Raw genomic sequence first — 14267 nt, forward strand, 5'->3', positions numbered from 1 at the left:
CAATACTGACGTGGTAAGGGATTTTAAATTTTTGGTTAAAATACTTTTTTGGTCTCAATTTTCGTCAATTTTGTTCAATTAGGTCCTTTTTTGCTAACACCGTTTAAATCATTAACGGCCATGAACAATGACTGCCACGTGTCACTTCGTGGTTTTTTTGAATTTTTATATTTATATTTTTTTTAATTTTTTTTAAAATTTTTTTAAAATGTACATGTGTCAACCCAGGAGTGTGTGCCATGTGTCACTTCGTTGTTTTTTTGAATTTTTTTGAATTTTTTTTAAAAATTTTTAAATTTTTTTTAAATGTCCAAGTGTCAACCCAGTAGCGTGCCACATGTCAAAGTCAATGTTCTAAATTCAATTTGGTCCCTATATTTGTTATTTTTGTTCAATTAGGTCCCAATTTTTGTTAACATTAAACAATTTGGTCCCTCTCCAAATTAAAACCAAATTTAATTTTTATATTAAAATTCACATTTTTTATTAAATATTTTTATATAATATATTAAAATTCACATCATTATAATTTTGATATAAAAATTAAATTTGGTCACATCTTCCATAGGGACCAAATTAGTTAATGTTAACAAAAATTTGGACCTAATTAAAGAAAAATAACAAATATAGAAACCAAATTGAATATACAATATTGATTTTGACACGTAGCACACTACTGGATTAATATGTGAACATTTAAACAAAATTTAAAAAAATTCAAAAAAAATTTAAAAAAATAAAATTCAAAATTCAAAAAAAACTACGAAGTGATACATCACACGCTACTGACATGTTCACAAATTTTCCTAAATCCTGAACCATGAAGATATTTTCGGAACTATAAATTTGAAGATAATTTATAACTTTATTATCCGTTCCCTGTTGTTCTCCAAAACGGAAAATGACCCTCAGTCTCGTTTCAGCACCGCCGTCGTTCTCTCTCTTTACCTGCCGCGCCACTGCCTCCACCGCCCTCCCTCCACCTTCGACGACACCAACGCCAGCGCCAGCTTCTTCAATTCCACCGTCTCCGCCGTTAACGTGCGCACTTCACTGCCCGCACTTCCAAACGTACGCTCCTCTGTTACTCAATCTCATTTCATATTTTCCATTTTAAAATGCAAATTCTTTATTCATATTATTGTTTTTCTCAGGTGTTCGGGGTGCACCCACGAGTTCAACCTCCACCGTCCGGTTATATTGGACGACGCCACCGATTTCTTTCGGAAACACGGTGTCTCCGACTTCACATTTGACACGTGTAAACTGGTTGGTTTTCTTCGCAATTCGTGAAGTCTTTTGGGTTTCTCTCTCTTTAAAACAATATTTTTTATTTAGTGTTGTTTTTGTTGTAGTGGGGTTGGAGGTGCCGTGCGAAATTGGCCGTGCGTGGCTCTTCAACGGAGCCTCTGATTGGGCTCTATGAGGAGGGTACTCATAACATAGTTGACATTCCGCAATGCAAAGGTCCATAGTTCGTATATCTAAATAGTTATTCCATAGTGCAAAAAAACATAGTTCATATGGCGTCCTGCCTCATATAAGAAACGAGAGAAAGTATTTTACTCTAGTTAAAATGTAGTTAACTTCATTTAATTTTCTCAACCTCATTGAAAAAATGAACTTTCATTTTCTAAATTATCTTTCTTGCTATGCTATTCCATAACAGAAAAGTACATGTTTATACTCAATTTACACTCAAATATAAGTTAAAAAAAGCAAACAAACTAATTTACACTAGTTAAAATTGTAATTAGCTTCTCTTAATTTTCTCAGTCTGATTTAAAAATTGAACTTTCAACTTCTAAATTATCCTTCATGCTAGTTGATGGAAGCTTCAATTTAATGGGAAATTGTTTCAAATGGGAATGTTCTTTCTTTATTTTAATGTTATTGATGTTATGTGAGTTAAAAAGGGTTGTTTGAAGTTAGTGAATTAAATAATGATTATTTGGGAGAATGATTTCATTAAAAAGGGTGGAATCAATTTAGATTTACTTATATTTTGGAGCACCTAACTTAGAGACTATATGTATCCTTAGGTAGAGTTTAGTTAGTAGACAGCATGATGGTATAGTTGACCTCCCTCTTTCTCTCGCACTACCCACCGGTACTTCTATTGCAACGATTATCATTTCACCACCATTCAGTTGTTGCCACTACCATCTACACCTCTGTTGTTGTGTCACCACTGTCACCCACACCCATTATTGTTGTTGCAGCGACCCACATATAAATTACTTTTACCATCACCATTTTCATCATCTTTGTCGTATCAACCATCACTATTACTACTATCACTGTCACCGTGGTTACTTTAGCAATTATCACTACTCCACTAGCTTCACCGTCATGTCATCCTGATAGGAACTTGATATTGTGGAGTGCCCAAATCCTACATCGAGTAGTATGGGATGTTCGGTGGAGTATTTAGTGTTTTAGTTCTTCCCCTTTAATAGCTAGCTTTTGAGGGTGGGTTCTCCAAGTACTTGGGTACTTATTAATTGGCGGTTGATGTCCTGAAAAGGCTATCTAAGAAGACTTGTGAAGGATTTTGACCTACGAGAGAGTTGAGTGAAGTGTCATCAAGTAAAGTCTTGTTGAGTGGAAGTTGTTGAGGGCAGTGTTATGGTAGGAACTTGGGTATTATGGGGTCCAAGTCCGACATCGAGTAACATAGGATGTTTCCCAAGTGATTGTGTACTTATCACGTTTCTATTGCAGCAACTATACATCGTCATTATCACCACCACTACCACCACTTCTATTGTTGTCACTACAACTACTTCTACCATTGTTATCACTACTAGCACTGTGACCATTATTTTTATTACTCTCACAACTAATTATTACCATTGTCATTACCTCCACTCTCATTGAAGTGACCATTAATGTTGCTATCTTTTACTGTTATTGTTGTAATTGTCACCATTGTCACTTCCATTATCACCTCTACCACTACCATCATCACCATCAACACCGTTATTGTCTCCACCATCCCCACCAACACCACTATATAGGATTAATGCTTCTTTTCTTGAACTTATACAATTATGTTCTTGTCTTACTCTTCAATTCTATTTTATCCTATAGTTTTTCCATCAAATGAGCTCTAAATTGGAACTAATGTTGATAGATTAATTATTTTAGTTCTAATTTGGTCACTTTCTACATTTTTTTTTCTTTGGTTGTGTTTGAGTGTAAAAGTAGTTTGTTTCCCTGTTTATTTTTAATTGTCTCGGTTGTTGATGTGGAATTATGTCAATTAAGCTAGTGTATAATGTCTTATGCGTGCAGCTCATCATCCTAATATTAATGCTGCTGTGGAGCTGCTTCGACGGGGTATTTCTCTGTTTTGTTATTATCACTATATTTGTTTTATTTTATTCTTCAATTTATTCATATAATTATGTTTTATGTGCTTTACCTCAATATCATCTAGGTATTACTGAATTAGGCGTTGAGCCATTCATTGAAGATGAAGGTACTGGTGATTTGCGATATGTCCAGGTGCACTATTCATAACAATAGGGTAGTTGATGAGTTCAGTCAATGGTAGTAGTTTTCTGCATTCGTAAAATTAACCAGTAGTAGTGAATGGGTGTTTGCAGATGGCGGTGACGACTTATAATACATCTCTCCCTGCGGCTGAAAGATATATGAAGGGTTACTTCTTAGTTTCTATAACTCATTAATTATGCCAGAAAAACGAATAGATATTTTCTTACTGTTAATGGCGTTGAATAAAAATGGCTTCATTTATTTTATATGATTTCAGGAAAGGTTCAGATTACATTGGTTTGGAATTCTAGAAATGAAAATTCACCTGGTTCTGGCAAACTGAATGCATTGGCAAATGTGAGCTTGTTGGTTCCTTTCTTTTTGCTTTTATAAGTTCCCCTGCCTCTTCCCTTTTAATAATAGAAAGTGATGGTCCATATGATTGATACAGTTTCTATGGAAAAGTGGTGGGCCACGGAGCAAGGTTCATTTAATTCACTCTGTGTGGGCCAACTTTCAGACTTCTACTAACAATGTGAGTTTAAATTATTCTTATAAGACAATTAAATGGTTTATATGTTATTAAAGTGGAATCTGGTATGTTGTTTGTGGTACTGGGAAGGTAGATGTTGTAGTTGCAGTAGGGAAGAAAGGAGGGTCTATATATGGTTCATGAACTGCTTTATAACACTAATCATTTAATGCTGAAAATATAAATCACAGATAATGTTGATTCTTAATGGTTATATTTTGTATTTTGGGGAACAAAGTGCTGCTTTAAAAAATTTCCCTTAACATTTCATGGTGGGCAAAAATATCACATGCGGAGAAATTGTAGAGAGAGTGAGGGTAGGGCACGGGACTATTACAACATGCAAGCAGAGTCTTAAATATTACTTCAGTGGTTGTATATGTTGACTTTGCAATTTAGGTTGCCTTAGCAAAATGATATCATATAAACAGTCTATCTCTGGAATAATTTTTAATTTGCTTACATTGGATGATGAAATTCTGAAAGTTTGTGTTTGCTAAAGCATTTCATCTGTATTATAGATGAAATTTTGATAAAATTATTTCATCTGTGTACAAGACAGCATTTTGATAGCTTTTAGCTATTTCAATAAGCTACTCATATTACTGTTTTAAAATAGTCTACCCAGATGAAACTTATATTTTACGGTCTAGCCCCTTCAAATAGAAATAGAAAACCTCAATGTCCAAACTCTGTTGATTACGACAATTTTTGGATTATTCTTTACCGCTTCACTTTTTTGGATTATTGATTTAATGTTACACTTGTTTGTTATTGTTTTAATTATTCATTATTAATAAAATATTTTTTTATTTATTGGGAAATGATAACTATTTTAATTTATAATGAAGAATATTTTTTACACTTATTCCTTGAAATGTGTTAATATAAAAAATTTTAGATTATAAAAAATTTAAAATAGATTTAGAAATTTTTTTATTCAAAATATGTAATTACCTAATATTAAGATTTGATATTTAATAACCAATCATGTTCTTATTTGTGATTTTACAACTTTCAAGCAATTCGTCAACTAGTTTTATCAAATACTTTTTTATTTTTTATAAATTCAGGCTAGGCATGATGTCTTTGTATGGATAAATTTATTAAAAGAAAACAAAAACAAAAAATATATGAGCGACCAAACCAAACCCATATAACAAATTACAAGGAGAATCTCCAAACAAAAACTAAACAAGTCTGAATGGAAGTAATTGATACCCATTATGAAAAAAATCAAGAAAATTTCTGGATGACATACAAGAATACCATTTACACACTATTCTATTTTATAAACCTAAGAGAGTCAGTTTATCTACACAATAATTATCTTCTTTATAAATACGAGTGCCTTTAAATTCCATATCTTGACAAACTTCATACAGTTTTAGCCTTGCATTTCTGCTTTTAGCAACATTTTAGCGTTCAGTTATTTCAGCTAATTTTATCAAACATAATCTGTATTCAAGGGGAGATCTTTAGATGATCAGAAACTTTATTTTCCATTTCAGTTCTTAAATAAAATAACTAAATTTATCCAGTGTTCCTTGTATGCCAATCATGTCAACTTTTCTTGACAACTTATGATGATTACTTTATCATAAATAGCACTGGGCATAGTTTTTCTAAAATAAATTCAAACCTCTGAATTGCTTACTTGATGGCTCAGATAATTTTTGGGAATAGATGGAGACATCTTCTTGGAGAAAGAGATTTTTGGGAACATGTTGGTGGAATCGATGTATCCTTGGCACCTTCTAGTTTTGGCCAGGCAAACACACGGGTAAAGATTTTTAATTTAGTGGATCTTCATAATTTATATGCAAATCAGATACATCTTTTCGAACTAGTAACTATTGAAGCTTAGACACTGGATACAAAATACATTTATTGTGAAAGTAAATGAATCTTAATATATACATGCATATTTATTGTACTGGTGTATCAAGATGTATATGGAAATATGTCTAAACACTATATTATGCTTGGTTGTGTTAGAGGGCAAGCCATGGTGAAACAGTAAGTATTGTTGCCTTGTGAGCTGGAGATCAGAGGTTCAAATCTTGGAAGCAACATTAAGTGTAGGGTAGACTGCATTTATCCTCCCCAATATCCATTAGGTGTGCAATAACCTTTTGATGCGTAATATGTGTTTAGAAAAATTCTTTTAGGATAGTTAGAAACATGTTTAGTTACTGGTGTCAACTAATTTTCTTTTCAAGAGCGTTAGGTCCCATTGTCTCATCTCAGTTTGTCGATGTTTGTATTATGACTTTCTTGAGTGTGTTGGATACAACAGGTTGTGTTTCTAGTGATTGTACTTCGTAAGTAGTAACTAAAAGGAAAATCACAAAATTAAAAAACTTGGAGCATAAAACCCCTCAACAAAATCAAAAGTTGTCAGATAAGCCAGTTACTGGAAACTTTTCAGCAAAGTTGCTGAAAGAATCCCCTGAGTTCTAACAGTCTTTGGAAAAGCTAACAGTTACAGGAAAAGTCGGACAATGTCAAGAGCCTGGTCAAACTTAGTGAGAAAACGTGAGTCTAATACCGTGTGAGAAAATGTGAGAGAAAACTTACTGAATGTGCTATTACCACATAGAATATGTCCAGTGTTGTTGTATCATTGAGGGTCGCTGTACCATTAAGCCTGTAAGGATTGATTCAATATGCCTCTTGTCTTGCTTCCTTATTCTTCCAGGCTTTTGATACCTTGCTGCGGAAGTTACAGAAATATGTTCCATATGAATCAGCTGTTGCTGATTTATATGCTGGAGCTGGGGTCATTGGGTTGTCATTAGCTGCCACGAGAAAGTGCAGGCAAGATCTCGATGATTCTAAACATCTAAGATGCTGATTTCTAACTTTGTATACATAATTGATTTGGAGGTTATATGCTAGTTATCTTACAGATCTGTAAAATGCATTGAGATAAACAAAGAGTCGAAGGCATCTTTTGAGAAGACCATTGAACGTTTACCTTCCACTGTTGACAGCAGTATTACTTGGCATCATGCAGATGCTTCAAAGGTTAGGATTGCATATCCGAAGCATCATCACATACTCTGTGTTTCACTTCCAAATATTTTGGTTTCTGTTTAAGATTACTACGGCATAAATTTTGGTATGCATGTATATTTATGAACATATGTGAAGATTTTATTTGAGAAGGATAATCTATGTGTCTGAGAGAAAGCATTGCTCGTTTTTTTTATTCTAGAAAGGGATGTATCCTTGTCATGTGTTATTTTGAACTGATTGTATGAAAAATTTGCAAGTAACAGGAGCCTTTTTTGTGGCTTGTGGGATCAGATGTTGTTGTCATTGATCCTCCTAGAAAAGGATTAGATGCTTCTCTTATTGATGCGTTGAAAAACATATCATCAGTCGAGCGGAAAGCCTTGTCATCTTCTGAAAGGTTTTAATTTTGTGAACCTATCTTGTTTGGCCTGTACCAAAATATTTCCCCAGGCAAATTTCTGATCTAATTTAAGTTAACTGCAGCTCAAACTCATCCCAGGAAGAGAAAAGACCATGGGTTTTACGTGCTAAAGAAGCTTCAGTCCAGATTGGAAGCAAACCACTACCGGCTAACATCCCTCAATCAGTTCCACAAACCCTTATTTATATAAGTTGTGGATGGGAAAGTTTTAAAGAGGTGTATGACCACTCTTAATGTTTTATGGACGTGTTTTTACTTTTCTCAAACTTAGTTTTCTTTATGCTAACGTTAAAATTTGTTGACAGGACTGCAAGTCATTGTTGTCTAGCAAGGCATGGTATTTGGAAAAAGCTCATGGATTTAATTTCTTTCCTGGTACCCAGAGGTATTTATGTTTTTGTTTATTTCTTAATTATTTATAAGTTTTAGTATTTACTAATTATCATATCTTCTCTTATTCTTGCGTAACATCTGAACAGAGTTAGCCCTTTTTCTCATTTTCTGAATTACATTCTAATTGCGATTCCACTTTTTAACCATCCTGAACACAAACCTTTTGTATAGTTTTTATCCACTTGAAGTACTTATATTTGTAACGATTCAGTAAACTATCGATTACTATAAAGATCATATACTCATACAGAATTTTTCATAAACGCTTCCAGGAGAAGAAATTAGGAAAAATATGAAATAAATTTAACTTTAAGCTATAATTAGCTCATGCATAAGCTTATTTGGTAGCTCTCTCATATTAGCTTCTCCAAAATTAGTTTAACGTATGAATAAGCTACTTTTAGATTATGGAGATTTTTCTTTTCTTTTCCTAAAAATGCTTATTAAGAAGTTTATCCAAATAGATTCTATATGGTATCAATGTCATAATCCTTTCTATTTTTTGAGTGCAAGGTCAAAAACTATTGTACAACTCATGAATGTTGTTTTTCATTTTATTTTATATTTTGTGGGCAAATGGTTAATAGGAGCTCTTGACTTTTCAGTAAGTGTAGGGTGCCCTTGGGGTGGGTGGTTGATATTCAGGTATTCTGTTAGGTTCCATGGTAAGGAAACCCAGAAAGATCACACACCAGTTTTCCTAAATATTCCTCGTGTATTACTCTCACGTTGAGTCCGAAAAAGACTAACCAATGTGCTTGTTTACAAAGGACAATATTTCTTTCTCACAGGGCAAATCCACGTCACTTATTTAAAAAGCAAAGGCCTCCCTCATACAACAACCCTTTGCTCTATATATAGACTTTCTCAGAAAGTCTCGTCCCAATGATGCCACCGCCCTCTAACTACCTTTTATTATTATTAGCTTTTCTCCTAACGTACACCTTCCATTTCCTATTACTGTCTCTGTGCCTATCATATTCAAATTAGGTCTACGAAAAATGGTAACTAATAGCTTGTTTGGTATAGTTTAATTCAAGAAAAATAGTACCATATTTTTCAAAATATCCTTTAGGAAGTTGAAAGAAATAAGCAATTATTTCTTTAAAATAAACTAAACCAAAAATACTAAACTGGAAATGGAAATAATGGTTAACACCCAGTAAAATTTAAAATTGCGTTTATATTTCAACTTGGGTTGCTCTTACAGTACTCAGCATCCCTACCCAATTCTTTATAGTCTCCTCCTATGTCCTGGGAAGGGTGACACTGGGCCAGCAAAACGCAAAACCCAGCTCCTATAGTGGACTCTTATTTTATTTTCGTTGTTCTGTTTTCTAATTAACAGTAATAATTAGGTCCTTTCCCGAAAGTAAAAGAATATTAACATGTAATTTGCCCATTTTGTTGCAGCATTGAAGTTCTAGCAGTGTTCAAGAGGGGACCTCAGAAAAAGAAACCAGGAAAAAAAAAGAAAAAACACTTGCAAAGAGCTGTGAAACATTAATTTGGACAGGGTTCGATATACAGATTTTCGTGTACAACAGCAAATTAGTGTGTAATATTGCATTGAAGAAATGAAATGGCAAGTTTTTTAGCAGTTTAGAGTGGAGAAAGTTTACCATTGCCATTTGCGGGGCGGGGAGTGGGGAAGTCGTTTGTATTGAGGGAAAAAGGAATTGTGTTTCATCGTTTGATTAATTGTGTTGAAAGAATATTAAAATTTGAATATAGTTTTACATTGCTTTTGTATCTTATTCAACATGCTTTTGGTATAAGTAATACAAAATTGAGGAATAACTTGAGGAATTATTAAACCAACTTGCCCCAATGGTGCTGCTTGACCATTCAATCTCAATTACTAGGAAAGCTTCAATTTCTTTTTCCTCTGCTCTTAGATTTTGCCAGGTGAGGAAAGACTGTCAAAATGTTGTGTGCCAGCAGATCTTGCCTGGTCAAGATCCCAATTACTGGGGATACCTGTGACGAGGTGACATCATTTGTTTAGTCATAACATAATTAAATACTATAAGAATTTTTCAAAAAAAATTGAAAATGAACAATGAATTTTGTTTATCTCCCTGAAATATTAACATATGTATTTCGTTTTTGAATTATGTTAATATTATGTGCTTGAAAAACTCACCCCGGATGCTTGATACTTGGGTACTACAAGCAGATGACGAATTCCAACTTGTCTGAAGAGAATCATTGCTTTTGCTACTGACATGCTCTCTAGCACGGTAAAGGGAGTTGTATTGGTTAGAGGATGTAGATCTACAAACATCTCCATTTCCTCGCTGGTCACAGCCACCCCTTCAATACTTCCTTCTCTCTCAGCCAGCTCTACCCAGGTAAATTTCTCTCTCACTTCCCAGTCCATTGTTCTCCTTCTTTCTTTAAAGAACCACTTCTTCTTTAGTGCTTGGATGAGATGTGCTCTTAAAACTAGTCCATGCAACTCTGTTGCTCCATTGGCTTGTCCTACTACTGGTGGTACTGCTACTCCTCCATCACCCAAAACAGGGAAGCCATTATGCGCATTGTTTTTCAAGACATCTACTATTTTAGATACCTTTTCTATTCCTTGGAGGGTAACCACAGATGGTTTTACATCAACAAGCTCACCCACAGTGAGATTTCTCATCCATGGCTCGGGATTTGCATCCATGAAAGGGAGGCCTTTCAAGTGCAGTATAATCTCGTAGATACTTGGGTTGAAACTGTCTCCCACAGTTTTGGCTATTAGGAGAACAATCATCGTTATTGGTAGTAGGAGAAGATTATTGGTGAGTTCAAGAAAGATCACACAAAGGGATACCGTCATCCTCATGGAACCAGCCATGAGGGAGGCTGCACCAAGTACGGCAAACAGCCCTTGGTCAATGTTTGTATGAGGCCCCATATATAAGCCAAGAAGGCGTCCATAACCTGAGCCCATTAGAATAATTGGGAGGAAAAGCCCAGATGGCACTGCAATTCCAAAAGTAATTAGTCCTAATATGCAATATAGTACAAAGAAAATTAGGAGGGACATGGGTTGATATTCTTGAGGGGTGTTGGTTGAGAATATGTTTCGAACAGCATCATCATTAGTGGTAAGCAGCAGAGTGGCCAGATCGTTATAGTAGCCAGGTGGACAGTTGAATTGTTTGAAATTTCCGGATCGTCCATTGGTGGGGCATGCCGACTCTGGAATCGATGAATCACATGGGGTACATTTTGCTAAGAATGGGAGACCATATTGGCACATGGACGTGAAGAGTGCAACTGCAAGACTGAGGAGGAGTTTATGTATCTTTCCTTTCCTGCAACAATTAAAGGTAGGCATTACCTTAGTAATCATGATATTTTTTTTTCCTTTCACTCTTATTAAGTGTTTTTAAAAGTTAAGGATGTGCAATATGTTGAGACGAGGGTTGGATGATTGCTTACTGATTGATGAGATTGTAGAGTCTGAGGATCTTGTGTAGAACATGATTGTAAAGGCTTCCCAATACCCCGCCTATGATACCGATGACTACAACGATGACAATATCCATAACATGGTACCTCACTGTCACATTGCTTACATCAAACATAATCAAACCTCCTTCACCAAAAAGACCACATTTTCCAGAATTGCAGATTTCAATGAAGGCCCTGAGAATCACCACCACCACAGCTGTGCTAAAAAAAGTTCTCCATAGTAGAGCACTTCTCCACCAGGTTGCCACCTCTTCAAGAGCAAAGAGAACTCCACCCACCGGAGCCCGGAAAGCTGCACAAACTCCCGAAGATGAACCACAGGTGATAAGATCACGACGGTCACGATCATTGTTAAAATATCGAAGCCAACGCCATTTGATCCTGTAATTGTCGGGACCTCCCTGGCCTAGTAAGGAAGCAATGCAGCTTCCTATATGTACCAACGGTCCTTCTTTTCCCAAATCTAGTCCTGCGGACACTGCTCCAATGCTTCCAATTATCTACAACAACCAATGCATGGTATATGTATGTTAGTAACGCGTCACTGTGTTGTGCAGAAAATAAAAAATGGCCAAGTCCAGTACTAAATCATTCCATTCTGTGTTATAGTAATTAAGGATTCCAGTTGGAATGTTAGAAACATTGGATGAGAATTGGTATCTAAATTTTTTTATGTATTTCTAATTGGTGGCTCGTTGAAGTTTCCAACTTCAGCATCAATTTTCTAAATTTTTTTATTAAATTTGGTCTATGGTTTAGACAATTTAAAAATCCTACATAAATTTCATTATATGATAAGAAAGTATCTTACATCCAAATTGGAACTCTGTTAAATTACGCGTTTAAATTTAAAATTCTCAATTGGAGCTTATTATATTAAAAATTGGTCTTGTTCATCAAATCTATGATTATTTTGTACGATGAATAAGAAAATTTTTATAAATTATATTAAAAATAAAAAATAGACAGACAAATAAAGTACAAATACATGCTCATTTTTCCGCCGCAGAATCAAAATATAAGGAAGTTCTATAGACAAAATAATTAAGCAATAAGAAAAGGCTATACACAACAAAAATGGAGAAAAACTTCAATTATAATCATAAAACAAGTATTTCCTTAAGCATTGCGCCAAGATTAATTCAAAATTAATTGGAAATAAAACTGAATTTAAATTTATCATATATAACAAAATGTCAATTTTATCTAAATTAAATGGGTTAAACGGATATAATTTACACTGATTTAAATGAGATTAAAAAACCCAATCAATTTAGTCCAATTAAATGGATCTAAATTTGAAATAAAATCAATGTTGTCGAATTCATGATATCAGATATAGATTAGATTTAAAAATTTTGAAGTCATGCCCAGCCTTGTAAGTTATAAACGAGTTTTGTACCTTTAAACTGGTTTGTTGTGAGTTGAATGCAATGAAGTTACCTTGACAATCAATGTTGTAGCACCAAACATGTTAGGAGTATCTACACCATTAAGATAAGCTTTGATTTCAGGAATTCCAGGTCCTGCTGCTGTGGGTGCAAAACACACGCAGAGAATTGCAGCAACAAATGTCAAAATGAAATTAATGCCCGTGAAATATAGGAAACCTGTCAAGTACCTGTTCCATACACATTCACTCGATCACACACTAATAATAACTCAACACATTCTCACTACTTTAAGAAACTAGAAATCATTCATTCACCTTTCTCTGTGGATGTATTTAAGAACAGCCAGAAGCTTATACCCAGCAATGTTCTCAATAGCAAGATTGATGAGAGTGGCTATGATACCAGTCAGAAGTCCAACAAGGAATGCTAATAACCATTTCAAGAATATGTACTGCAACACTTGAACTCTTGATCTGCTCCTCCAGTCATGCTTGAATAGATCATTCTCATTTATTCTGCAAACAAAACTCTTTTCTCATTAACAACAACCACAAAAAATCAAGCATCCACTACGCTAATGCCTTCTTACTCATAATCCAAGCTTTCTATGTACGAAACTTTTTCTCCAACCAGAGCAAGAGGGTTGGAAGACAGTGTTCGGTTCCTCTTCAAAAGTGGCTCATTCACTGGATTGCTTTCTGGGTCTATTTCTTCCTCTCTCTCAACTTCTTCCATCTTCTCCTTCATTTTGGTGCTTTCTCCAAACTCCCTACAATCCTCCCCCATTGGAACAAACACAGAGATGTGTTTCTTTTGGATCACACAACAACTTCACACTGCTAATTATTTTTTCTCTCTCCCATCATTCCATCCTTTATGATATCATCACTCTTAAAAGTCATACCAATAGTCTTGAAAATAATTGAATCCGGATTCCACATCGGATAGAAATTACAAACATTTTACCTTAGAACAAATTTTTAAGTTATATCGATTTTTTTTTTCATTCATTGAGATGATGCCATGTGTATATTATTAAAAGTTTGATAAAAAGCAATTTTCTAAAAAAAAAATTATAAACTTAATATTTCAAAATTTTGAATTAAAAATGACACTAATCTCTTGTATGTTGAATAATGTGATATACATATAATATTTTTCTAATAAATCTCTATATGCAAAAATCCATTAATAGTATAAAAGTTAAAAATGATGTCAATTTTTTATCCTCTGAACTATGTTACGTTGTACATATAATATATCTTAGAATCTTTTTCTAAAAAAAAAAAGAAAAGAAAAGAAAAACCATTAGAAGAAATGTTATATGAGAGAAAATTTAGGGAAAAGAAAATGTCTTTTCAAAGTGAGAGTAACTACTCCAAAATTGAATCTTTTAGGTAAGAAAGTTATAATGTATACGTAGCCTCAACTAAGTGTATATATTTGTTAAAGAAGGTGTTACCTTTTATAAATCACTGATTCTTGGCTAAATGGTTGGGACCAGAGACAGTGAAATGCAATTGTTGTTTGCGATGAA

At 34.2% G+C, this 14267-nt stretch overlaps 2 protein-coding genes across 2 annotated transcripts; one reads left to right on the forward strand and one right to left on the reverse strand.

Moving 5' to 3' along the window:
• The first annotated feature begins 855 nt into the window (after nucleotides 1-855).
• Nucleotides 856-9625, forward strand: LOC114180547 (uncharacterized RNA methyltransferase pc1998). Its single transcript, XM_028066859.1, has 15 exons — nucleotides 856-1071; nucleotides 1155-1269; nucleotides 1356-1467; nucleotides 3298-3342; nucleotides 3443-3510; nucleotides 3612-3666; nucleotides 3779-3858; nucleotides 3953-4036; nucleotides 5703-5816; nucleotides 6735-6853; nucleotides 6946-7063; nucleotides 7318-7451; nucleotides 7538-7691; nucleotides 7781-7860; nucleotides 9282-9625. Exons 1-15 carry the CDS (start codon nucleotides 902-904, stop codon nucleotides 9373-9375), a joined length of 1542 nt encoding a protein of 513 aa, XP_027922660.1. The 5' UTR covers nucleotides 856-901; the 3' UTR covers nucleotides 9376-9625.
• LOC114180541 (chloride channel protein CLC-b-like) lies at nucleotides 9556-13626 on the reverse strand. Its single transcript, XM_028066852.1, has 6 exons — nucleotides 13320-13626; nucleotides 13045-13245; nucleotides 12780-12957; nucleotides 11304-11836; nucleotides 10015-11176; nucleotides 9556-9848 (listed from the first exon to the last, which is right to left on the reverse strand). The coding sequence occupies exons 1-6, from the start codon at nucleotides 13514-13516 to the stop codon at nucleotides 9741-9743; spliced, it is 2379 nt and encodes a 792-aa protein (XP_027922653.1). The 5' UTR covers nucleotides 13517-13626; the 3' UTR covers nucleotides 9556-9740.
• Nucleotides 13627-14267: the final 641 nt, after the last annotated feature.

This window comes from Vigna unguiculata, chromosome 1 (assembly GCF_004118075.2).
Source record: "Vigna unguiculata cultivar IT97K-499-35 chromosome 1, ASM411807v1, whole genome shotgun sequence".
NCBI lineage: Eukaryota > Viridiplantae > Streptophyta > Magnoliopsida > Fabales > Fabaceae > Vigna > Vigna unguiculata.

Excerpts from the sequence above, each read along its gene's own strand:
- LOC114180541 (XM_028066852.1), bottom strand. The coding sequence starts at position 13,516 with ATGGGGGAGGATTGTAGGGAGTTTGGAGAAAGCACCAAAATGAAGGAG. Across the intron at positions 12,958-13,044 it reads AAATACATCCACAGAGAAAG|GTACTTGACAGGTTTCCTAT; the intron begins GTGAATGAATGA and ends TGTATGGAACAG. Across the intron at positions 11,837-12,779 it reads CTACAACATTGATTGTCAAG|ATAATTGGAAGCATTGGAGC; the intron begins GTAACTTCATTG and ends TGGTTGTTGTAG.
- LOC114180547 (XM_028066859.1), top strand. The coding sequence starts at position 902 with ATGACCCTCAGTCTCGTTTCAGCACCGCCGTCGTTCTCTCTCTTTACC. Across the intron at positions 6,854-6,945 it reads GCTGCCACGAGAAAGTGCAG|ATCTGTAAAATGCATTGAGA; the intron begins GCAAGATCTCGA and ends GTTATCTTACAG. Across the intron at positions 7,692-7,780 it reads GATGGGAAAGTTTTAAAGAG|GACTGCAAGTCATTGTTGTC; the intron begins GTGTATGACCAC and ends ATTTGTTGACAG.